Source organism: Cavia porcellus, unplaced genomic scaffold (assembly GCF_034190915.1).
Source record: "Cavia porcellus strain 051 isolate PalLab524CR breed Dunkin Hartley unplaced genomic scaffold, mCavPor4.1 scaffold_26, whole genome shotgun sequence".
Lineage (NCBI taxonomy): Eukaryota > Metazoa > Chordata > Mammalia > Rodentia > Caviidae > Cavia > Cavia porcellus.
This window is the reverse complement of record NW_026947509.1, coordinates 6,717,136-6,740,628: the sequence shown is the minus strand read 5'-3', so window position 1 is coordinate 6,740,628 and position 23,493 is coordinate 6,717,136. Positions and strand designations below refer to the sequence as shown.

The window sequence follows — 23,493 nt, the reverse complement described above, 5'->3', positions numbered from 1 at the left end:
AGGGATCGAACTCACAACTGCCTGCTTTTAAGGCAGGCGCTTATGCCACTGAGCTAAATCCCCAGCCCAATGGCTGGAATTTCAGCTAGATCTCCATGCTTCTACCTACCCAAATGTGTGAGATGTTGCCATCAATTACACCCTACCTACCCATCATTTACAAGTAGTAGAATTAAACCAATCTGCCAACCTGGTGAGGCAAAAAGGTGGTTCTATATTTTTAGCAATGCACATACAAGAGGGTCAGGGGAAGTACCAAAGAGCAAACAGCCCTTTACTCTGAAGGACATTTCAGAAGGCATTATCAAGGCCAGAGGCTCAACACTCTTAGCAGCGCTATTTACTCTGTGCAATTCCAGGAAAATGACCTGGCTTTTCTGAGATCTTTCTTGATGTGCGAAATAGAGATAACAGCTGCCTCTGCCCTCCTGGGAGCACTGCTGTGAGGGTAAAGACAAAAGCGCTTGGCAGCATTAGAAAGCCAACACGCATGTAAGTCTGGATGACTAAAATAAGTAATAAAATCTGTAAGAATCACAAATACAACACGAAGTATTAGTGCTTGCAATTTGATAATCATTTCAGGAATAAAAATTATCTCAACAAGATTCTTGGAAAAGCTCTGAAAACTTACAGCATAAAACTTTAAAATATGTGTACACACACACACACACCCTCTGTATCCTAATGATAAAGAGCGATGCAATAAATATGATGGACAGAGTGGAACTGTAAGTGAGGTCTGTTTCAGTCTTTGCTGACATAAACAACCTGAGATGGACATGAGCCCCTGCCCGCGCTGGCCCACCTGTCTCGCTGGTCGGGCGAATGGCAATGGGCTCCGCCAGCTCTGTCTTCCCGGATCTCGTAACCCAAGCCACCTGGGAAGAGAAAAGGGTTTCTCACTGTGTTTCCAATGGCCCTGCAGAGCCACAGCATAAGCGCAGCTTTGCATCAATCAAGGCAAAGGAAAGACTTGCTCTGCTATTCCTGGGAGGAAAGAATAGGGCAGCCAACTCAGTGATGTAGAAAACTGAATCACAACTTGCCAGGAAGACAGAAACAGAATTTAATAAAACAACTTTATAGGTCTCTAAATTGGTTGTTTTAAAATACTGAAAATATGCTTTTGAGTTTATGAAAGAAAACTGAAATAAAAAATCCCAGAAAACGCAGGCTCCCTCACCTCAGGGGCAAAGTCAGCGATGTGAGTCTTCTCCTTTTCCAGCGCGCTCTGAGACACGAAGATGGGGAAATAGCAGTTCTCCACACCGAGCTTCTTGATCTCGGCATCAAAGAAGGCCTTGATGGACTCCCAGATGGAGTAGGCCCAGGGCCGGAGGATGTAGCAGCCACTCACATCGTAGTACTCGATCATCTCCGACTTGGTGATGACCTTTCAAAGAGAAAAACAGTCTGCAGAGACGGAACTAAACTTTCACCGCATATGTGACAAGAGGTATGTCAGAGATGCAAACCTCCAGCCAAGGCTCCCACTGACGTGAGGCCTGAGGTGATCTTCAATCCTGAGGAGCCACGAGTGTCAGTGCTCCTACCAGATCTCAACTCCAGATCTGCTTCTGCTAGCTTTGAGACTCTAGACTAACTCCTTACATCAACAAGGGGAGGGGCTGGGGATTTAGCTCAGCGGCATAAGCACCTGCCTTGCAAGCAGGCCGTCGTGAGTTCGATCCGTGGTACCGATAAAAATGAAAAAGAAAAAAAAAAATTAAAAAAAAAAACAAGGGGAAACATCAAAGGACAGCCCCCCAACACACAGGATTCCTTTTCTACTCAATAACCTAGATGACCCTGCTCTGCAAACTGTGATGTCAGAAGACTAGGACAAAAGGCATCTTGGAGCATTATGACTACTAACTTTGTACTTGGATTCCAAAACTTGAGCAGAAAGCAGCCTTTAAAAAATATAAAACAGAAGCAACTGAATGCATACTCACCTGAGAATACCAATCAGCAAGATTTTCTTCTTTTTTTGCCTCAAGACCCAACCTGTGTATTTGAGAAACAAAGCATGAGGCCTTTCACTTCACAGCTGCTTTCAGGTGGTGTGTGCTTTCTGCTGCTATACCAAAATGCCCAGTGCTGAGCCATCTGCAAAGCCTGAGAGTTCATCTGGCTCCCTGCTGGGGAGGCTCAGGGTCCCCAGCAGGGGGCAGCAACATGCAGGATGGAGGCTTCCTGCAGCATCACATGTGGTGAGGGCACTCGCTCGCTGGGCATGGTCACTCTTCCTCCTACAAACCCGCCAGTGCCAGGGTGAGGGTCCCACTTTCATGACCTCAGCTACCTTAGTAACCCCCCAAAGGCTCTACCTCCAAGCTGCATCAAGGCATGGATTTGGGGGTGACGTTTCCAGCACATACACTGTACTTAGAGTACATTTGAACCACTGCAGGCTGCCATGGGAACAAGCCCTAGGGAGTGGCAGAGAGCTGAGCAGAAAAGCGCTGGCCTGGCACACAAATCGGGCCTGCGCTCAACCCCGGCAGCATTAACGTAGACAACAGTTCTATTATCACTTTTAAAGCTGGTGAGATCTAGGCACCAAAAACCAGCAAAAAATCTAACGAAAGCTACGATTTTAATGCAGACATCTCTTTTACAAAGGTCTTTTTATGGTAATGTAGTTTTAATAAAGCAGAGACTATTCTCATATACTCTCCTCTAAAGAAAATCTCAATCTCAGCCCTTGCTGAAGTACCATGCAAAAATACAGACAACTGGGGCTGAGGATTTAGCTCAGTGGCTTAAGCACTTGCCTTGCAAGCAGGCGGTCGTGAGTTTGATCCCCAGTACTGATAAAAATGAAAAAAAGACAAAAAAAAAAAAAATACAGACAACTTCTATCTGCATACACACACACACACACACACACACACACACAGAAATGTAGGATTATATTGACTATATTTCTTTCTCTTAATTATAGTAAAGAAAACCTGTGGTGGTAGATCCTGGATATTTGATCTGCAATAAAAACTATTTTAAACAGTAATTCTTTCCTTGAAGTATCAACTCCCTAGAGAACTTTGGTCTCATAATCTATGTATGAAGATCTACCCGCTAGTTATGTTTTATTAAAATACATTATTTAAAACCACATATGGTAGCACACATCTGTAATCCCAACACTCTGGCAGGCTGAGGCAGGAGGTTGCAAGTTTGAGGCTAGCCTGGATGACTCAGTAATTTAAACCTGGATTCAAAATAAAAAAATAAGAGGGCTGGGAACGTAGCTCAGTGTGAAGGCCCTGGGTTCAGCCTCCAGTAGGACCTTTCCAAAAAGAGCACACATCCTTTTAGACTTTACAAATAAGGCTGTGTTGACCTGAATGGCTAATGTCTTTGCATTTTCGTTCCCCACTGTTTCACTGACACATCTCTGCCATGTGATCACGGAAACAGCCCCTTCTTGAGCACCACAAAGGTGGATGGGAGTTCTACCTCTTCTTCTATTCGGCAACTCGTCACCCAGCAGTAAGCAGACACAGCGACTGATGCAGTGCCTTATCCAGGAGATGATGCGCACATGATGTGAGGGAGAGGGAATGGAATTTAAAATTCAGCTAAAGAAATCAAAAACCAAAGTATCTCAGTACCAGCATTTTCTTCTTAAGCCATTAAAGGAAATGGATTCTAACTTTGGGACAGGACTTATAGTCAAAAAAATCAACATGACTCAAACAGATTGAAAGGTCCTAAAGGGACAAACAGTCCACCTTTTAATCCAGCTTTGTTTTATATTTAAGTAACCAATTTTAAAATATTGTTAGGCATAAAGTTTGGTTGCATGAAAGTTTCATTTGGAAAATCTGCTTAAATACAAAATAATATAGAGATAAAGGGAGGATAAAAAGATTTGCATGCATTTGTATGTCTCATGTCAGCGGATCCAGAAGGGGTCTCCCTTTTCCAAAATGCTTGAGATCACAAGCATCTCTGATTCTGGACTTTTCTCAAGTTCACCCTCCTGTTATAGTTACAGCAATACAGCAGCTGACCGGCCCTCACCGATGTCCAGACCAGGGGTGCCTGCTTGTAACAGTGGTTACAAGTAAGTTTCAATGACAGCAGAAACCAGCAAGCTGGAAGATGACGTAGGAACTTCTTATATTCTGAGACTCTTATACCAAGCAAATAAATTGTGCTCTCTTAAATTAAATAAACTGAAATTTAACAGATCTATTCTGTAGGCATCTCAGCTTTAGCAGCATGCAATCCGACAGCAAGATTAACCTAAATTTGTTATTTAAAACACAGTGTAATCACTGCAATCCTTTCAAGGCCTGCCTGGCTCTGCACAAGTGGGGGCCCTGCTTACCGCGTCTGCTTCTTGGGGCCCTGCCCCTCCCCTGCGCCACTGGGTGCCAGCCCGCTCCCCTGGCTTTTCGAAGAGTCTTTCCCGTGGCTGCCATTCGGCGTCTGAGGTTTATTCTGCTTTTCAGATTTATTTTCCTTTTCTTTCTTCTTCTTGCCTCTGTCCTCAGCCCCAGTGGCAGACACAGGCTTATACTCCACTCCTGCCAGGGCCTTGTACTGAGCCTTCAGTTGCAGCAGCACCTGCACAGCGGCATCCACCTGATCCTGGGAGACAGGGGAGGAGTTCATGTGACTTGCACCTGCTGTCCAGGACACATAACATGTGCATGCGACACAGCACACTCGGTAGGTGTGCAAGACAGGGGGATCAGGTGAAGGTAGAAGAGTCTGATGGAGACGAGTGTTTGAAAGAGTGCAAAGCACCAGAGTGTGTGGCTGCATGGTCCAGACACTACTCCCCAGGCACACATGGTAATTTAAATTTAAAATAAATACTAGAGAAAGAAAGAAACAAGACAAAATGAACATATGCATTCTCAAGGGAAAGCCATTAGCAACATGTGTGAAATATTTCACAAGCACAGCGATGGCAGGAATCAGCTTTCTATGCAACCCGCTAAGCCTCAAAACTTTTGGTAACTTTCTGTTTTCCATGCATGGAAATTTGTAAAAAAATAAATAATCCACTATCAGAGCTTAAGATAAAAGTCTGCATGTGAGGTATGACAGAGCTGTAGGAGAATCACCCAAACACAAAGAGTCTACGAGGTACCAAACACTACTGGGTCTGGGTCCTGAGAATCTAGGACCTCACAGTTCAGACAAAAAGAGACAACTTGACACAATCAAAATAGTGTGTCTGTAAGTGCTACGCCCAGGAAGGACAGCATCATATGGAAAGATCTAGGCACATTAGTGGGGGGACAAAGAAGTGACAGGATTTCCTTAAAAGCCAAAATAAGAAGTTGAAAACTGAAGTTTGAGAAGTTAGCTGGATCTGGTGGGGACAGACAATGTTTCAGGCAAAGAACAGTGTGTGAAATGTTCAAAACAAAGAACACAGAAAGACAGCATAATGCTAACCGCAGGCGCCTCCTCAGCTTTCAGCTTCCGAACCGCCTCCCCTTGAGCAGCGACCCGGTCATACAGGGCCCTGGCTTCCAGGCTTTCGGGGCCGGCGGGCTCACAGCTTCCAGCTGGCCGGGCCTCAGAGCTCACAGCCGACGGCGGCTGGCCAGGCACGTACTCCTTCCCGGTCTTCGCTTTGTACTCGGCTTTCAGGGACAGTAAGCACTCGACGGCTTCGTTTATTTTAGCCTGAGACAGAAGGAGAAAAAAGCTACTTATTCTAACCTTTCTGAAAATTTCAGTGTGACTGAAAAACCTTTATTATCAACCAAAAACAGGTGTCTGCATCTGCAGATTCACACCGAGGCTTGAGGGTGTTCGGGAAATAACAGTATGTTCCCCGTGCACGTCCAGCCCGGTCCCTGCCATCACTATCTGTCCCCACAGTACAATCCCCACCAGCACGGCCCTCACGTGGTGCACAGCGGGAGGGAGGCACGCGAGTGCCTTGCAGACACTGTGCTACTCGGTGTTGGGACCGCAGTCTCTGAGTCTGGTACCCAGGGGCTCCAGAGTCAGTCTCCATGGAAACAAGGCCCACAGCAGCCATGTTTAATCTCCAGCAAGACAGCAAATAAAGGTGAAGAAAAGTTAACAATATAAATCGCACACACTCCCATACACAGTCCTAAAAATAACCATGTATGCATGTTCTGCCTTACAAAAGCAGGCGCGACCCAAAGCCTCGGTTTCCAGGGCCAGACGCTCGCTGGTCAGCTGCAAAGCCTGGTTCACACAACCATACTGAGCGGCGCAGCGGCCTCCAGAATGGACATTAAGCACAGCTCCAGGAAGAGAGCTGGCCATCAAAGAATAGTTACACTCTTAAGAGTCTCCAGGGAAGCAGAGTGGGAGTGGACGCTTGTCACAGACAGTCACCGTGTGCGTCACCTCTGAACGTCCACCTAACCGCAGAGCCAGCACCATGCTTCAGGACACTACCGGGGCCTCCTCACATGTCAGGCAGCCTCAGCCCAGGCAGAGACCGAGCAAATGCGCACCACGCCACCTGGAACTGCAGACCAGCACCCAGGGCCGCGCAGCCTGAGGCCGGGAAGTCCCCCGCGTCCAGCTCCCAGGACACAGTGCCTGCCCGTCTCCCGGGGAGCAAAGGGAAGAGCATGGTCAGCCAACACACAAGAAACAGGCTTATGTCGGCCTGAAGAATGGAAATGGGGAAGAAGTTAAGGAACTTCCTGCCACATAGCTCTAGAAAAAGAGGACTATTTGACACTAGTTATGTTTTACACTATAAGCAAACGTTCACCAGAATTTGAAGTCAAATGGTCCATTTCTTACAACATAGTAAAATAACAAAACACCCTGGTTTGACAAGATTCTAACTTGAAATATTACAAGAGAGAAAATTAAGGTGTACACACCTTCATTATTGAATGAGATTCTCCAGGAGGGATGAAAGGAAAAACTATGTAGGTTTCTATTTTTAAAAAAAAGAATAAAATTATACTGATCACTATGCAATTTTCCCTGGCGGTTTGCAAAGTAGTCCAAGATTCTTGAGAGAATTAGAATTATGAATACAAAAAATAATCACCATGAGCTCAAGACATACTTATTCTGTGCCAGACACTGCTGAGAGCCCGGTATGGATTATCTGAATTCTCCAAATAATCCCTCTCCACAAGCTACAGAGGCAGCAGGGCGTAAGAACCCAAGGGCTTCACCCCAAGATGCACAGCAAGCATGGAGCTAGGGTTCCACCCCAGGGCTGCGCGAATAAAAACTGGCACCAAACTTCAAGGTATTCTGCCAGGAATAAGACATGCGAGGGCTAAAGTTCTCCCTGTGTACACGAAGGAGTCACAGCTAGTGTCCCTGTGACCCTGCAGCAGGAGGCACCAGGGGTCACATCTCACACCCAGAGCAGCCTTCGTCTCAGCCACCACACTGCCACAGGACCCGAAGGCATGCTGCAGATGAGAATCGACACCACCTCCCCGCCTGAGCAGGGGTCACGAGTTTGTTCGTGGATGGAAGTGGCACGGATGCCTGGCCTCTAGCACAGGCCTGGCTGCCCACCCAAAGACACACGGCACACAATCTCAGGGGCTCACTCCAAGCACACCCAGGACTCGACAGGATACCACCGAAGCTCTGTGCCCTGCAGCCACCAGTGAGGCCAGTAGGCACACGCCTCCGGGACACTGTAGCCTGAGGCAGGGGACAGAATTGGCCTGGTGAGTCTGTTCACCTGCTTATTCTTCAGCAGCGCGCTCCTGTCTGGACAGCACCTATGTCTTAAAATTTTTATTCTTTATTTTAAAGAGCAAAAAACAGAAAAATCAAGAAGCCAACAATCAAAAACAATCACAAAAGCATACGACAAAAGCAACAAAAACAACAGCGATATAGGACTTCATAACAAAGTGATAAGAATTTAACAATGCTGGTTACACTGCACGTTGTTATCTTCGAAAGAGCTGCTCAGGACCGTGCTCTCTCAGGGCCAGTCCTTCTATCCCTACTTACGGCAAGTGACCCTGCCCCACACTTAGCACCTCCACCCCATGGCCACACAGGAATGACTTTATGTGTCCCTCAACACAGGTCACCTGTGGGTTCCCTCTGAAGAGTCTGAGCCAGTCACGGTTGGAACATCCCGACACACGGGCTGCTATTTTCTGAATGTGGCTGCCACTGCCCGCTTGTCTCTCGTGAAGGGCCACCTTCTAGAGCAGCAGCACTCAGGTAGGACAGCGGCAGCCGCTGCTCAGCTTTTCACAGATGCCCATCGTCCCTCCTGGGCTAGCCTGGCCCCAAAGGAGCAGGCACACCAGCCGGTGGTGCTGAGGCGCAGCAGAGCTGAGAATCTAGGCTCAGCTCTCCGGATGCTCTGCACCGACTCCACTGACCACACGAGTCTCCAACTGCATAGGCGTACGTCCATGTGCACTGTCATACATGTGCATGTGCTCAATGCTACACACCTGGCCTAAGGGCCCTCCAACACCCTTCGCCCTTCATGGACTGCTGCCACCACTTAGGATTCACACACACCCCACGGGGTTCCAACTGCACCCAATGCCCAGTGCCCGGCACCGGCCCCTGAGCACACACCTCCACCCAGCCTGTAAGTATCTTCTGTGCGCCTGCAGAGCCTGACTTGCAGCCCTGGGAGTGAGTCCTATTGGCTCAGGGGACCCCAACAGGCATCCAGATACCACCTGCTGCTCTAAACAAGAGCCCGGCAGGCCGAACTCCATGCTGCCATGGGACTTGGGACAGATGTCCCCTTACCTCCCCAGTCCACCAACCTTCAGGGCCTTTTCCGCCTTCAGCTTGCGAACCAGCTCCCCTTGCACGGCGACTTTGTCGTACAGAGACCTGCTTTCCTGAACGGTGGCCAGTGACCGACAGGAAACGTCCTGCGCCCCCGCGGCAGGAGGGTGCCCAGGCTTGTATTCCTGGCCAGTCTTCTCTTTGTATTCAGCTTTCAAAGCCAGAAGCTGCTTCACCGCTGCATCTATGTCCTCCTTGGCTGCTTTTTTGGCCTTTAGTTCACGTACCATGTCCCCTTGGGCAGCAACTCTTTTGTGAAGGACCAGCGGATCCTCAGAGCTGGCACCAGATTTATTCACAGGCGGTAAACTCATCTGCAGATGCAGAAAGCCCAAAGTACAGTGATTAATTCACGGTGAACGTCTTCCCACAACACCGTATTAAACTAATCCTAACTCAAAAACAAGTAAAAACAGGCAAAGGTCCATAAACACTCACTGAAACATTTTTATCACAGGAAAAACCAACAAAACCTCATTTTCATTTTTACAGGCTGATGGAAGAAGCTACAACGCAGCTATGGAGCCTGAGTCCAACACTGCCCAAGCACACCCTGCAGCGGGCCGAGTGAACTCTGCCAGACCGGAAGAGACGCATGGGTTTAACCCCAAAGGCGATGGGAAACGGAGCAGCAAGTTCCCGTGAGGTCCTTCATGGGCTGAGCACACGGAGTCAGGTATCGTGCGCCACGGTGTTACAAGCTGAGAGGTATCTAGATGCTAATTAGGAAAGGGCTCTGTGAAACACGTTGACGTCACTGAAACTCATCCCTGGGGAACCTCACCTTTATGGAAAAGCACAGAGATGCCTGTTTCTAGGTAAGGACAGGCAACAAATCCAGACGAACACTCCCTACATCATCTCTGCGAGTCCGTACAATACTCTTCTCATGCTCAATGGCAAGTCTGCAGCCTCGCATGCTGTCCCTACTGAGACCCTTCCAACATTAAACCCAGTTTCCAGTTGCTTACAGTGGCACATGCCTCTGATCCCAGCACATAGAAGGCTGAAGCAGGAGGATGTTGGTAGCGGGATTGAACTCAGGACCTTGTGCTTGCCAGGAAGGCACTATGGAGGATCTTACCTTTATGATATCGCATCTGGTTCAAGGTTGGCCTGGATTACACAGGAAGACTTTGTCTCCAAACAAACCACCAAACCGAGCTCGCCTTGCCAAACCTTCCCCACGACTTTCCTTAGTGGTTTGCCCCTAATGTTCCAAATACTCTCATCCACACTGTGAATGGTGTACAAGAAATCTCTGTACCACTGTCCAGTCTTCAAGCACCTGCCAAACCCGTAGACCCTGCACTATGCCCTGAGGCGCCCCCAGGCTGACAGCAAGCTCACAGCAGAGCTAAGAGGTGCCAGAGGCCTTAACAGGCTGACACCCACCGAACACGCACAGCAGCTCGGGATTACTGTGAGCCTGTGGTAGTCCCTCTGATGAATTCCTCTGAAAAGCTGCATTTTCAGTAATTGCTAAGTTAGGAACCAGTGTCCCCTGAAAGCGCAACATGGATAGGAAATAACATGATAGTGTCTACTCTGAATCCAAGGCTCAAGAAGGAAGCAGTATTTTTCTTTCAATTTGTGTATCACTCCAAGAATGAAAAATTAAAATAGTTAACATTTGAGAACAAAAATTTTCAGAATTGAATGTCAAATTTTTCTTCTATTTACAGGTATTATTTTTTCAGATGGCTACCATTGTTAGGATATAAATATTTATGTAGCTGTTCTCACTCTACCTAATGAAGGGAGTGTTAGGAATTTCAGTTAGCCTGCGGCACCATGAAAATACTTCGGAGAAGCCAAGAATGCTACAAAGGGAGGAGTCTGAGGCCCTAGGCCCAGCCCTCTCAGCTCCGCACCCTGTGTGGGAGGGCCGAACAGGTCTCCACATGAGCAACTCTCCGACCAGGCTGGAGCTGGATTCCAAACCTCTCTACTGAGATTATTTACCTCCAAGGGGGAAATGGAACAGAAATTGTCCACAGTCACTGTTTAAAAGGCAATGGTCTGGGGGTACAGCTCAGCAGCTCAAGTGCCTGCCGGCAAGGGCAAGGTCCTGAGTTTGATTCCCAGTACCAAAAACAATGTAACAGGCAAGGAAACCCCGCCACATTTGGCATTTCCTCTCCGTTTTCTTTCCACCCTGCACAACCACAGGAAGATCTCTAGACGGCCCAGGGAGCTAGGAAACCAGGAAAGGACCTGCTCCACAGATTGAGAAGCTGGGAACAGGTGGCCTATATACCCTCCACCCCTCAGCTCTGTGTAGTGTGGACCAGAATAGGTGGTTTGGAAAACAAGGGCCCACTGCCACTCTAGGCCTGTCAGAAACATGGCTTTTCTAACCATGTCCTCTTTAGCCAGCCTTTCTTACTTTTCCACATAATAAATTACATTTCTAAATAATTTGTCTTGTGCCAGATGTGATGGTTCGTAACTGTAATCCTAGCACTGTGGACGTAGAGAGATCATGAGTTCCAGACTGATCTAGTCTGCACATTGACAACCAGTTTCAAAAAGCATAAACAAAGGCCAGGGATAAATAAGCACCTGTCCAGCAAATGCAAGGTTGTGAGTGTGATTCCTAGTACCAAACCAAACCAAACCAAACCAACAACAAGAAAAGCTGGCTTTGCAAGGTATTTATTACCTTCTTCAGTCTCAAATATAAGAAGATGCATTCAAAAACTCAGACACAAAGACCACCGAACGCAGACACATGTAAACAGGTCCCTTTTACCTCGGTTTTTGTGGCTTCTCCTTTGGTCTTTTCCTTTGACCCAGATGTTGGCATTTCCTTTGTGTGTCCATCAGGAATGTATATCAAAACACAGGGGGCTTCCTTACAACTGTATGGGCTAAGGAGAAAACGGGGACAAAAACGTTTACTTGGCTATATCAAACAGCAAGCAAAACTGAATCCCTAGAGAAGCTCAAAGCATAGTTTATGCCTGTCCAAGGATTAACAGTCCATTCTCTTACAATTCAGATCAGAGGCTCTTTAGAGCAGTTTAAGGACAGTAAGCACACAATAAAAGCCGGCAGTTCTGAACACAAACTTGCACTTCATGAAGGTTCACAGGTCTGAGGCAGCTAAGCCCAGGGTCTCAGGACCTTCCCACCTGACCCAGAAACACAAGAGAGCATGCTAACATGTGCCCTTGACTTAAAGAGATGCATCTACGTACTACACCTTGTCTGACAATAAGCAGAAAAATTCTGTGAAGTGCATGTTTCTCAATTCTGACAGATCTAGTAATTAGCAATAATGCACAGTCCCCAAGGTTACTCCTAGGCAAAAGCTTTCTACAAATTGTATGGTAAAAACTACAAAGAAAAGAGTGAAACAAACTGGCAATGATGGGCCTCTATCTCAGTATACTCACTAATAGGATTCCCATCCACAACTGCGTTCTTACAGAGGACACAATTCCATGGTTACATGAAAGTGTGCAGCCATCACCACGCACCTCCAGATCCTTTCCATGGGGTTGGGAAGAACCTCCTGCCTCACTGCTGCTGGCAGCCCTCCTGCCCTGCTCGTGACCGGTCTGCTCTGCAGCTAGCATCAGGACCCTGGGCCCCTGGACTGGAATCATGGGACAAGTAGCCTGCTGTGACCTGCTTCTTTCACTGTGATTCGTGATAGCATGAATCCAATCAGCACTTCATTTACTTTACACGTAAGTGCTTCATTATGTGGATAAACTGTTTGATGCATGCATCAGTTAGCGAATGCTTGGGTTGTTTCACCTTCATGGTAGCTAATTCCAAACTTGTACTGTGTGTACAAGTTTTTGCATGATGTGTTTAACTCTGCTTGTGTGCACACGCAGGAGTGGTCCATCGGCCCCTCTGTCCCTGCCTTTTGGAGGAACTGCCAGGCTGCCAGCAGTCATGCTAACGTGACTGTGCCCTTCCTGATCCACCTTCTGTGGGAGAGCACGGGCCTCCCTCCTGCCAGCCCCCATGTGTCCTTGCCTGTCCGTGTTTCTGCCAACCTGTGCTCTGTCTGCATTTTAAAAATAACTAACAAAGCTGAACATCTTTTCATGTATTTATTGACCATGGATTTAGGCTTTGATGAAGCGTCTTTTAGAATCTTTTATTCATTTTTAGTTGGGTTATTTTTACTCTTTCGTTACAAAACTTCTTCATTGTGGATGAGGTTTTTTTTTCTTTTTTTTTTTTTGAGACAGGCTCTCGTTATGCATTTCAGGTTGGCCTTGTACTCACTTTGCAGCTTAGGTTGGTCTCAAAATTGCAATGATCCTCCTGCCTCAGCCTCTCGAATGCTGAGATTACAGGTGTGCACCACTATGCCTGGCTCTGAATAAGAGTTCTTTATCAAGAGCTATGTATAATAGGACTAGGGGTTTAGCTCAGCGGCACAAGAGCCTGCCGGGCAAGTGCAAGGTCGTGAGTTCGATCCCCAGTACCAAAAAAAAGAGCTATTACAATTATCCCCCCTGTCTGTGAGTTGCAGCTCTTTCTCCACAATAGGGTCTCACCATATTCCTCAAGCTAGCCTTCAACTCCTGGCTGAGGTGGTCCTCCGGCCTGTGTCCAACTAGCAGCGCGACCCAATCACTGTGGAAGTCTAAACTCTTAAATACAGAAGACCAGATCAAATGGAGTAGAAATCTGTCCAGTACAGCACTGTGGTGAAGGCTAGGCTTTTAAATTATTCCTCATGAGGCCGGCACAACACATTCTTGCAATCCCAACACTTAGGAGGCTGAAGCAGGAGGAACATTCTAAGTTCAGGGCCATCCTGGACTACACAGTGAATTCAAGGCCAGCCTGAACTGCATAGCGAGAACCTCAAAAAACAAAATGGCTAGAGATATAGCTCAGTAACTGCTCGGTAAGCGCAAGGTCCTGAGTTCACCTCCCAGTACCAGAACAAAAAACAGAACAAAACAATTTTTTCTCTGTTAAGCACCATGAGACCCTGTCCCATTTGAGGGTCCATTGCATGCACTCACCTTGTGGGCTCGTAGGGCTCGTCACAGATGAAGAAGCCTCTCCTCTGGAGTTGGATAATGTCTCCTTTCTTCAAGTCCTTAAGGCAGGGATCTCCCAGCATCAGTTCCTCACGCTGCAAAGACCATACGAGACTGAAACACATTTTTCCCACTCATCAAATCAAGTCTAAAATAAAAGGCGCAGTCTTCTCAGTAGGTGGTATAATCTCACCGTAGACATAAACATCAAAAACTATGACAATGTACACACAGTAGAACAGTATATGTCAAAAGAAACGACAGGCGCATTTATCACTTCTTGGGGGCAACCCTGAGCACTGACCTGGGGGCCGCCATGCACCTGGGGCCCGTGCTGGACCACTACATGGCACGGCCAGCCCTCACTTCTTATTTTAGGGTTGGGTCTGCTAACTTGCTTGGTCTGACCTAGACTTGCTAATCCCCTGCCTCCACCCCGAGCAGCTGAGACTACAAGGTTGCACCCTCCACTGAGCCCGTTTATCACACTTGAAGGTCAGCATTTATAAGCTGCCCGGCTTCAGGAAATCTTTGCATAACAGCTCTTAGTCCGGTGAAAACAACTACTCTTCCCACCATAAATGCGAACTGCAAAGGAAGAAACACTGGCTGAGCCGAGGGCAGTCTGCCCAGCGTGCCGGGCAGAGGCTCTGCAGCCAGGGCCACAGGCACTGAGATGTCTGTCGTCGGCAGGAGCTAACTTCACTGTGTTTCTCTTTATCTTAAGAGAATCTGTTTATTTAAATAGAATCCCACAGCACTTTGCTATTTTGCTGAAGATGCCAAAATGTCGAATATTACTTCTAAAAGTTTATTTCAAGGCAGAAGGCAGGTCACCTTGCTGTTCTTGTTGACGTACTGCTTGAAGTCCTCATCCTTCCCTAGCACCGGCTTGGTGATCAAGTGCTCATAAGTGACGCAGATCGTGGGGGTAGGAAGAGCCCGTGTGGTCTCCGCAAGCCAAGTGATCTTAGTGGTTTTCTTATAGTCTTTATTTTCCAAATTCAATTTTCCATCAAGAGATACAATTTTTCCATCTGCATTTCTAGTATAAGATTAAAAAGCATTCAAAGAATGAAATCACACTTGCTATAAATGGGTTATTACAATATAAATGAGTTATTACAAAATAAACTATCATTCTATTTCATAATAAATGCAAAATAACTTGCTTTGAAAAAATTCAAATCAAACATATATTTAAAGCCAGGTATGCTGTACAACTGTCAATCCTAGCACTCAGGAGGCTGAGGCAGGAGGATCACTGCAAGTTCGAGACCAGCCTGGGCTACAAAGTGAGCCCAAGGCCAGCCTGAACTACATAACAAAACCCTGTCTCAAAAGAAACAAACAAACAAACAATATATTTGAGTTTCTAATGTGTGAAACGTATCTATGCATAGTTAAAATATATTCTGCTACCAAGACACTAATCCACTGGACAACAGATCTATAGACATCTGATGGATAACTTGGGATGTGTTATTGAATTTAAAGTCAGCTGTATTGGGCTGGGGATGTAGCTCAGGGGCACAGCACCTGCCTGGCAAACACAAGGTCCCGAGTTCAATTCTTGGTACTAATAAAGTTAGCTTTATTAAGTAGTATAAAATCAGAAACAAACTTGCAATCATATGTAATGACTACACAATTAACATTACAGATTACATAAACAAATCATAAATGTACTATGTTCCATTTATATAATCTAAAAATAAAGTAAATGCTGAATGCTTACCATATCTAGGAAGTAAAACTCATTGCTAACATTAATCAATTTTAAAGCAACTCTTATGATAAGGACTAAGTTATAAATAAATATTGTCCAAAATATCTCCCCATCAGGCAATTATGTAATGATGATAAAAAAGGACTCTAAAGCTTTATTTTTTCTATCTCTATGTAGTAATTTTCAATATCATAAGAAAAGATGTGCTGACCATCTATGAGTACCCTGCAGTATGTATTGTAAAACATTTAAGCCTGTGTGTAGCATTCCTATGACCAGGCAGCAGGCAGAATCAGGTGGGTTAGGCTCTGACTGAGGAAATGCGCAGTTAGAATAAAGCACGGCCTTTTCTGGCCTGCCCACTTGGCACAGCAGAACAGTCCTTACTTGTGTATGCTAGTGATGCTGATGTTGCCCCAATTGATGAAGGTCACCGTCTCCCCCTCTGCGAGCGTCTGCGCGTCGGCCCCTTCGATGAGGACCCTGGAGCTGTACCACACAGGCTTCAGGCCCACCTCGGGGTTCTGCAGCACAGGAGCGGAGGGCATCATCAAACACAGCAGGCAGCCCGGGCACCCCTGCCTCCTCCTCCCACCCCAGCTAAATGGAGCATCTGTGCTACCACACCAAGAGTGCGCTGCTACAGGGGGGAGAGCAGGCTTCTATGTGTCAGAACACTGCATTCCCAAATTATTTTAGGGGACAAGTCTCTAAAGCACAGATACCAAAAAGTGAAAATAAAATAAAATACAGGTAAAGGCATACACAGACAACTGTAAGAGCCAAATACAGACAACTGTAAGAGCCAAATCATAATTTGGAAGGCTGACAGCTCTCCCAGTATGTGTACTCCCTAAGCGAGTCAAGTCTACGAATCTAACACAGAGGTGAGTTATTCCAATTTTTGCTTTAAATCTCTCAAGTCAGTCATCGTGAGCACCCAAGGTGATAATCATGTCTTAACTAAAAAGAACTATCTATACTTGAGATCTGTAATCAGAATTTAAATGGACAGATTCCACTGATACTTCGAAAATAATCTCTGCAACAGGTTGCTGATTCACCACGGCAGACTCTCAAGTCACACTGTGACTCAGTACTAGTGAGTCTAACGTTCTGCTTTGCAGAGGTGCAGGGACCACCTTCAAAGGTCAAGTTAAACAGAATGCTTGGCGGAGTCCGTCTGAAGATAGGAACACTGCACCTCTCCCTTCACAGTGACTCTGGGAAGGGCTGAGTGTCTCACACTATGCTGTGGCTGCAGAACAGAAAGAAAGCACCAGGCTTAACAATTCTTCTGGGCGATATGCGATGAAGAACACATTTCAGGGTAAAACCCACAGAAACACTTATTTCAATCGGTGTCAAATCTTGACAAGTAATAGTGAAAAAAAATTATTCCCAAATAATGCTACTGCCATGAAAGCACAGTTCTTGTTTTTATTATCTGGCTCCTCCTTTTAAAGATAAAAACCCTGGTGAGACCTTTGGGTGCCTGGCCACCTCCTTCATCTCCTCCTGTGCCTCGGGGATGTTCACAGGGACTGCTTCCTTCTTCAGCAGTGCCACGTACCTCGGGGCCACAGGGTCAATGACCTGCAATCAACACAGTCCACATTACAGCGGAGACTTCGGACCCCCCATGCACACCAAGAGACAGCACAGCACGGGCAACTGGCTTTGTTTGTTACTGCATTTACTAATTCTTCGGTTCATCTGACACTGCTTCAGTAATAAGTAATTGTCAAATAGACAAAAGAAAAACAACCATAAGACAAGATGACATGAAGGATTTATAGTTCCTTGCCAAAAATGACTCTTGGCAAATGAAAAGAAACCAATTAGAAATATTCTGAAAATAACCTTTACAGCTGGCACCTGAGGAAGAGTGCTGTGGGCTCTGTATCAATCCCTAAAAGTAAATGAGGTACTCGATTATACACTGCTGGAGAAGTCCACTTTAAAGGACCCATGTATCTGGATTTCAGTATCATTTCTATAACCAGTGTCAGCCAACACACTGCCAGAACGGCATTCATTAGTCACTATAGTAAGGCAATTCCCCAGATGAAAAGTAAAATATGTAACATACAGGCTGGGCATCCATGAACCAAACATCTGAAATCTGAAACACTTCTGGTCCCAAACATTTTGGACAAAGTACCTTCACTGTGAATTAATACACAGGACCAGTGTGTTCCCAGGGCCTAGCAAAGGCCGGGTATGACAGGTAAACTAGAAGTATTCCCAGATACGCCCTCCACTTCCTCAACCATCTGTTCTACCTCCTAAACGGTAGGGGGAACCCTTCTCCCACCTCACCATTAACATTACTCATGAAGACCCGTCATAATGGAGTGTTTCTATTATAGAGGGAGGGTACTATATAAAATATTGGGTGAAAAATACAGGTAAAAGCAAATGTAAGGTCAAACAGCTAAGTAAAATAACGGTTATTTTCTCATTTAGAAGGGTGAAGGATACTGTGCATCTTCTAGAAGATAGATATAGAAACTATGAACACTGGAAAAAGGAAGCCATCCTCAGGAGGTCAGGGTAAGCGCCTGCCTGGCAAGCGCAAGGTTATGAGTTTGATTCCTGGTACAAAAAAAAAAAAAAATCAAACCAAAAAAAGGTTTCAAATTCCAAACACCACATCACCCAGCGCCTCTAAATTCACTGGTCAACTCTTCCTTTGACATCTAAATCTAAAGGTCATTCTAACTAAGGGGCCCTTCTTTCAGTGTCCACTGACTGAGATTTAACCTCTGACAGCAGTACTCAATTTAGGGCTAGGCCAGTAAGAGGAAACTCATTCAAAGAAGCTGAAGACAACCCTGTCCTAGGACCTCAATTCAGTGTCCTGGGCTGACAAGGAGCTGAAGCCTGTTTCGCACAGTGGGCTAATCAGTGGCAAGGCCAGGGTTAGCACAGAACTGGGGTTCTGAGGCTGAGGTGCTGCTTGGTGGCGAAGCACCTGCACTGGGTCAAGCCCTCTACAACCAGCAACACTGCAAAAGGCAGAGAATTAAGAAAACATGCTAGAACAGAACAGAACGATGATGTAAACGGTCTGCAATACAGCCTGGAAACTGATCTAACAGGCTTTCAAGGGTAGTTAGGGTCAGGCAAGTTTGAGAAACCTTAAACTAAAAAACTCAATTCCTTTTCAACTCCAATATTATAATTATTAAAACCTCTGGAGCAGTGGTCTTCAAATTACTCCCCAGAGTCCTAAAAGGTGCCAAGAGGTGTTGTGACAGAGGACAGGGCAGGAACAGACTGCAGAGAGCACAGCTCCAGATGGAACTCGCCCTCGCCATAACCACTTCCTTCCACACATAGAGCAGTAGGATACACTACAGTGCTTCCCACTGCGAGCCAGGGAGACAGTCTGTACACACTTGACCAGCTGAGGGCAGACAGAAGGAGAATGGGATGATCCTTGTAGAAAACTGCTACTTTACTACTAAAATACTACATCAAGTTTAAAAATCAAAGCAGTAAAGGAAGGTTGACAATAATAACAGCTTTGAATGAACACCTTAAAGCTGTGCCTTTTCTGCCTGGACTGGAAAGTTTAACATGTGAGTAAAACCAAGAAGAAAATGAGTGAGGCTAATGCAAAGCCAGCCTTTGAGATGCCGTCTACCAAGGCAGCAAAGGCCATGCACCTTGTTAACGTGGACCCCACGAAAGCACATGTAACCCTGACACACAAACTCTACACACTTTCCTGGCAAGATGCAAAGCCAAGCCAACAAAACCAGCACACAACTGGAATGCCTGTGCCTCCGCCTCACTACCAACCCAAATGCCAGGCATTTGTGCTTTGAAGATGACACTAAGGGGGCTGGGGATTTAGCTCAATGGCATAAGCGCCTGCCTTGCAAGCAGGCAGTCGTGAGTTCGATCCCTGGTACCGATAAAAACGAAAAAAAAAAAAAAAAAAAGACTATGTAAGGTGACACTAAGGATGGACTAACCCACACTCAAGCATAATCAAAGCAGACTGAAAGGATTTCTCTATTTCTACCTCCGCCCACATCACCACTAAAGATGAGAAGGGTCTGGTTGTTCAAAGGCAAGAACCATGAAGGAGGGAAGAACCCGGAGGACAGTGTGACAAACTCTGGAGGCTGAGAAGCACCAGGTACTTCTGCTGCACACTGCTAGGTGTCACCTGCCCCCACCCACTCTCGGCCATGCTCCAGGAGGAAGTGGCGGGAGGAGCTAGGGGAAGGACCTGACTAAGGACGGGGAGCAAGCGAAGGGGATGGACAGGAAGAGCCCTCCCAACTCCCCTCTGCCTTCCTGCAGGAGGCCACCACAGCAAATGCCTCTGGAAGCGCTGCTCACCCCAATGAAGAGTCAGAAGTTACCAACACGAAAGCTTCCCAGCTGGCCCACCTGGTCAACCCGCAGGGAAGCTCAACTGTTGCCTTTGTGCCTTCTGATCACCCCTGCAGCCTCCAGCATTAAATTTGGGCAGAGAACCAAAGCTAACCGGCATCGGAGAACTGCCTTAGTATAAAAGAGAGAAGCCAAAAGGACCAACCTGCAGGAAAGACACACTACAGGAAAAAGAAAGTTGTTTTTGGCAGTGCCAGGGATTGAACACAGGGTACTCTAACACTAACACTGAGTTTTTAATCTGAGAAGGGTTTCACTAAGTATCCCAGGTTGGCCTCAAAGTTGCAATGTTCCTCCTTGGCCTCCCAGGTAGCTAGGATGGCAGGTGTGTACCACCATAACCAGCAAAAACTCAGTATTATTATATAAATAAGAAGTCTTTTTAAAATTCAAAGAAATCTTGGAAATACGGTATCATGAATGAAAGAGAGGGTAGGCAAATGAAGTTGAGTAGATCTACCAGAAAATAGAACCCAAACACAAACTAGAAAGTACAAGAGCAAAGCGAAACTGGGTGCCCGTCTAGAACTCCAGAGAACTCTGGGAAGAAGGGGCGCACAGCCCAGTGTGGAGGGCACGGGGTGGTGGCCGTTCTTTCCACACCACAGGCAGGAGGGTTTGGCCTCCAGCTCAGAAGGAAAGGAAGCAAAGGAAGAGAAAATCCTGGGCAGCGCCCCACAGCGGAAGTGCGTATGTCTTGGCTGGGCCACAGTCCTCCTGGGTACAGAAGGGAGTAGACTGCAGAAAGGCTCCTCCTAAAGGCCAAGGATCAGGGTAGAGAGCCAGAGCCAGCCCTGGGTGCACCCAAGCATCCAGAACTTCAGAAGGCTGAAGGGGAAGACTACAAGTTCAGATCCCTGGGCAACTTGGTGAGACCCTGTCTCAGAGCAAAACATGTCAAAGGGCCCTGGGCTCAGTTCAGCATCCCAGACCAAAACCAGGTCCCGCACAAGGTCTCAAAAGTCTTCACCCTAATCTCCCTGTCTCAGAGAGGTTCCAGGAGTACAGCAAACGAGGAGGGTTAGGAAAACGAAGGCATGGCCGGGGAGGGTGGCAGGTGCCACAGTCCCAGCTGCTCAGGAGGCTGAGACAGCACAACTGTCAGAGCCCAGGAACTGAGACCAGCCTGCATAACACAGCGAACCCTAGCCTCAATCAGATCAAAATCAACAAGAACAAGCCAGAAAGCAGGCAACGCAATGCTGGACAAAAGCAAAGGGAACTCCCAGAGGATAAAGAGAGAGCTGGGCAGCCTGCTGTGCCTCCAAAGCCACTGTGCCACTAACCTAGACCCATAAGCAATGCCAAAGGCTGCGGCAGAGATGTCCCCACGATGCACCTGCAAGAGCAGCTGAGGTGCATGAAATTCTTGGCGGGAAAGTGAGTCGACTCTTGGACTCTGAGAAAAATTTAGAGAAGTATGCAAATGAGAGGTAAAACGAAACAATCAACTACACAGATAGCAAAAGGTGAAGAGAAAAGTAAATACCTAAATCCTCTTCAGCAATCGAGGGAGGATAACAGAGGAGGCCGAGCACCACAGCAGAGCAGCAACTGGCGTCTCAGATAGTGGTGTGGGCAACAAGGGCCAAAATAGTGCCCCTCGAAAGAAGTGAAAGCACCTCCTGGGGGAGAGGACACACAAGGAGGGACGGAGGTGTGCATGCTCATCTTCCACAGACCCGGCACAGTTACTTCAAGTGAAACAGAGTTCAAAGTCTTAACCTCAACATACACCTGTGACTTAAAAACTCTCTGGACATTTATCCAGACTGCTGTCAATCAATATATAATGCATGAAAGTGTAAACCTTTAAATACACTGAGAGGCAGGTCGATGTTCACTTTGCTTGTAAATTCCATTCATGTACCATTAGTAACTGCAGCAACAGAAAAAACCAATTAGCTCTACTAGGTTTCAAGAATGACTAGACACAAAAATAAGTAAAATCTGAGACACATGCGACACAAGCAACTACTTCTGGAGGCAAGACATTGGCACATTCAGGCAGCAACCCCGACACAGGGCTCCCAGGACACAATCACAGAGCTGAGTCCACACACGGTATCAGGACGATTTGCCTGGTTATGGTGTCCAGCATCCACTTCCAACAGGAGGCGGCAGTGCCAGTGTGCAACATTCCTCACTTGATTTTCAGTTAAGAACATGCTTTATTTAAAAAATGGCTGGACCCAGAAAGACAGGGGTCATGGCTGAGGAACCTTCAATGCAACTCGGGGAAATAGTAGTTTTAAAACTCCACATCCTCTCAGCACTCAGGGACGGCAGAATGAAGCTGAAAGTCTTTACTTTGCCACGAAGACCAGAGGACACGTATTATACAACTAGAAGAGTGCATTTTCAACATGTGTGCACCAGCACAGGTTTTGTAGAAATGTGATTGTGCTTCCCAGTGTGTAACGTCTCAGACTGTGACATGGAATGTGCTCAAAGCTAAGGCAAATAAAAGCAGTAAGTAATACCTTCTTACAGAGAGCTCGCAGCTTGAAAGCAGAAAAATGAAATGCAGAGTGTTCATAAAAGATTTTAAGAAAAAGCTATCACCGCTTCCCAAGTTTCCCAAGTCCAGGTTGGTTCGTCTCAATGACAGTTACTCATGGGGTAGTTATTAGGCTGAATGCCTTGGTAACGTATTCGCAACAGGGAAACATTCCATTTTCCTGAAAGTCTGCAAAATGATCCCACTATTCACACATCTCTCTGCTACGGGGAAGCACACTGATTTCCACACAGATGTCAACCAAGACTCGGAGACACTCAGAGTGGATGACAGTCACACACGTACCTTTTTGTTAAATGCCCAGATTTTGTCCCATTCCATGTTCACAACTGAACGTGAGGAGCCCTTGAGAAACAACAGTAAAGTTACTTTAAGGTCGGGAAGTACTCCGCAGAATTTCAGCATGCTTAGAAACAAACTCAATACATTCTGCAAGTCTACTTCCAACGCAAGGTGTGCACCCGGCCCAGGGCACTGTCACAGCTCGGGCTACAGACTGGTCATTCAGTGCCAGATACTTCGTGGGTAAAACGCTAGCATGCCTTCGTCTGTCCCCGAACTTAGGAGCTCAGGACACCCCCGACCACTCACAAGGACAGATACTGTTCACTTTATTCCCTTAAAAAGCCATTCTTGCCAGGCATGGTGGCACACTCCTGTATCCCAGCACTTGGGAGGCTGAAGCAGGAGGATCACAGCAAGTTCAAGACCAGCCTGGGCTATAAAGTAAACTCATGGCCAGCCTAAGCTGCATAGCGAGATCCTGTCTCAAAAAGACAAAAAAAAAAAAAAAAAAAAAAAAAAAAGCAATTCTTCCCTCGTACATACAGGGAACAGAAGAACAGGGACAGCAATAACTGAGGAGTATGAAAGGCTCCTGGAAACACCGATCGAGGGCTGGAAAGTGGCCGGGCTCACCTGGGCAGCGATGAACTGCTTCAGCCCCTCCACCGTCATCCCTCTGCGCAGCACGCCACGCACCGTGGGGAACCTGGGGTCGTCCCTGGAAGTGCGACAAGGGTAAGCTCCAAGGGGTTTTT

At 46.7% G+C, this 23,493-nt stretch overlaps 1 protein-coding gene across 2 annotated transcripts in view; it reads right to left on the bottom strand.

The window, feature by feature from the left end:
* Positions 1-23,493, bottom strand: part of Eprs1 (glutamyl-prolyl-tRNA synthetase 1) — a 54,710-nt gene that overhangs the window by 8,568 nt on the left and 22,649 nt on the right. The window contains exons 11-24 of one of the 2 annotated variants that reach the window (XM_023566862.2): positions 23,372-23,456; positions 22,739-22,798; positions 22,416-22,436; positions 17,005-17,115; positions 15,907-16,043; positions 14,628-14,835; positions 13,773-13,885; positions 11,525-11,642; positions 8,745-9,083; positions 5,425-5,658; positions 4,343-4,605; positions 1,959-2,010; positions 1,187-1,396; positions 809-881 (exon numbers count right to left, since the gene is read on the bottom strand). In XM_023566862.2, coding sequence (XP_023422630.1) covers positions 809-881; positions 1,187-1,396; positions 1,959-2,010; positions 4,343-4,605; positions 5,425-5,658; positions 8,745-9,083; positions 11,525-11,642; positions 13,773-13,885; positions 14,628-14,835; positions 15,907-16,043; positions 17,005-17,115; positions 22,416-22,436; positions 22,739-22,798; positions 23,372-23,456 — 2,024 coding nt within the window. The remainder of the gene's footprint in view (positions 1-808; positions 882-1,186; positions 1,397-1,958; positions 2,011-4,342; positions 4,606-5,424; positions 5,659-8,744; positions 9,084-11,524; positions 11,643-13,772; positions 13,886-14,627; positions 14,836-15,906; positions 16,044-17,004; positions 17,116-22,415; positions 22,437-22,738; positions 22,799-23,371; positions 23,457-23,493) is intronic. The other variant, XM_013157568.3, reaches the window with a different exon arrangement.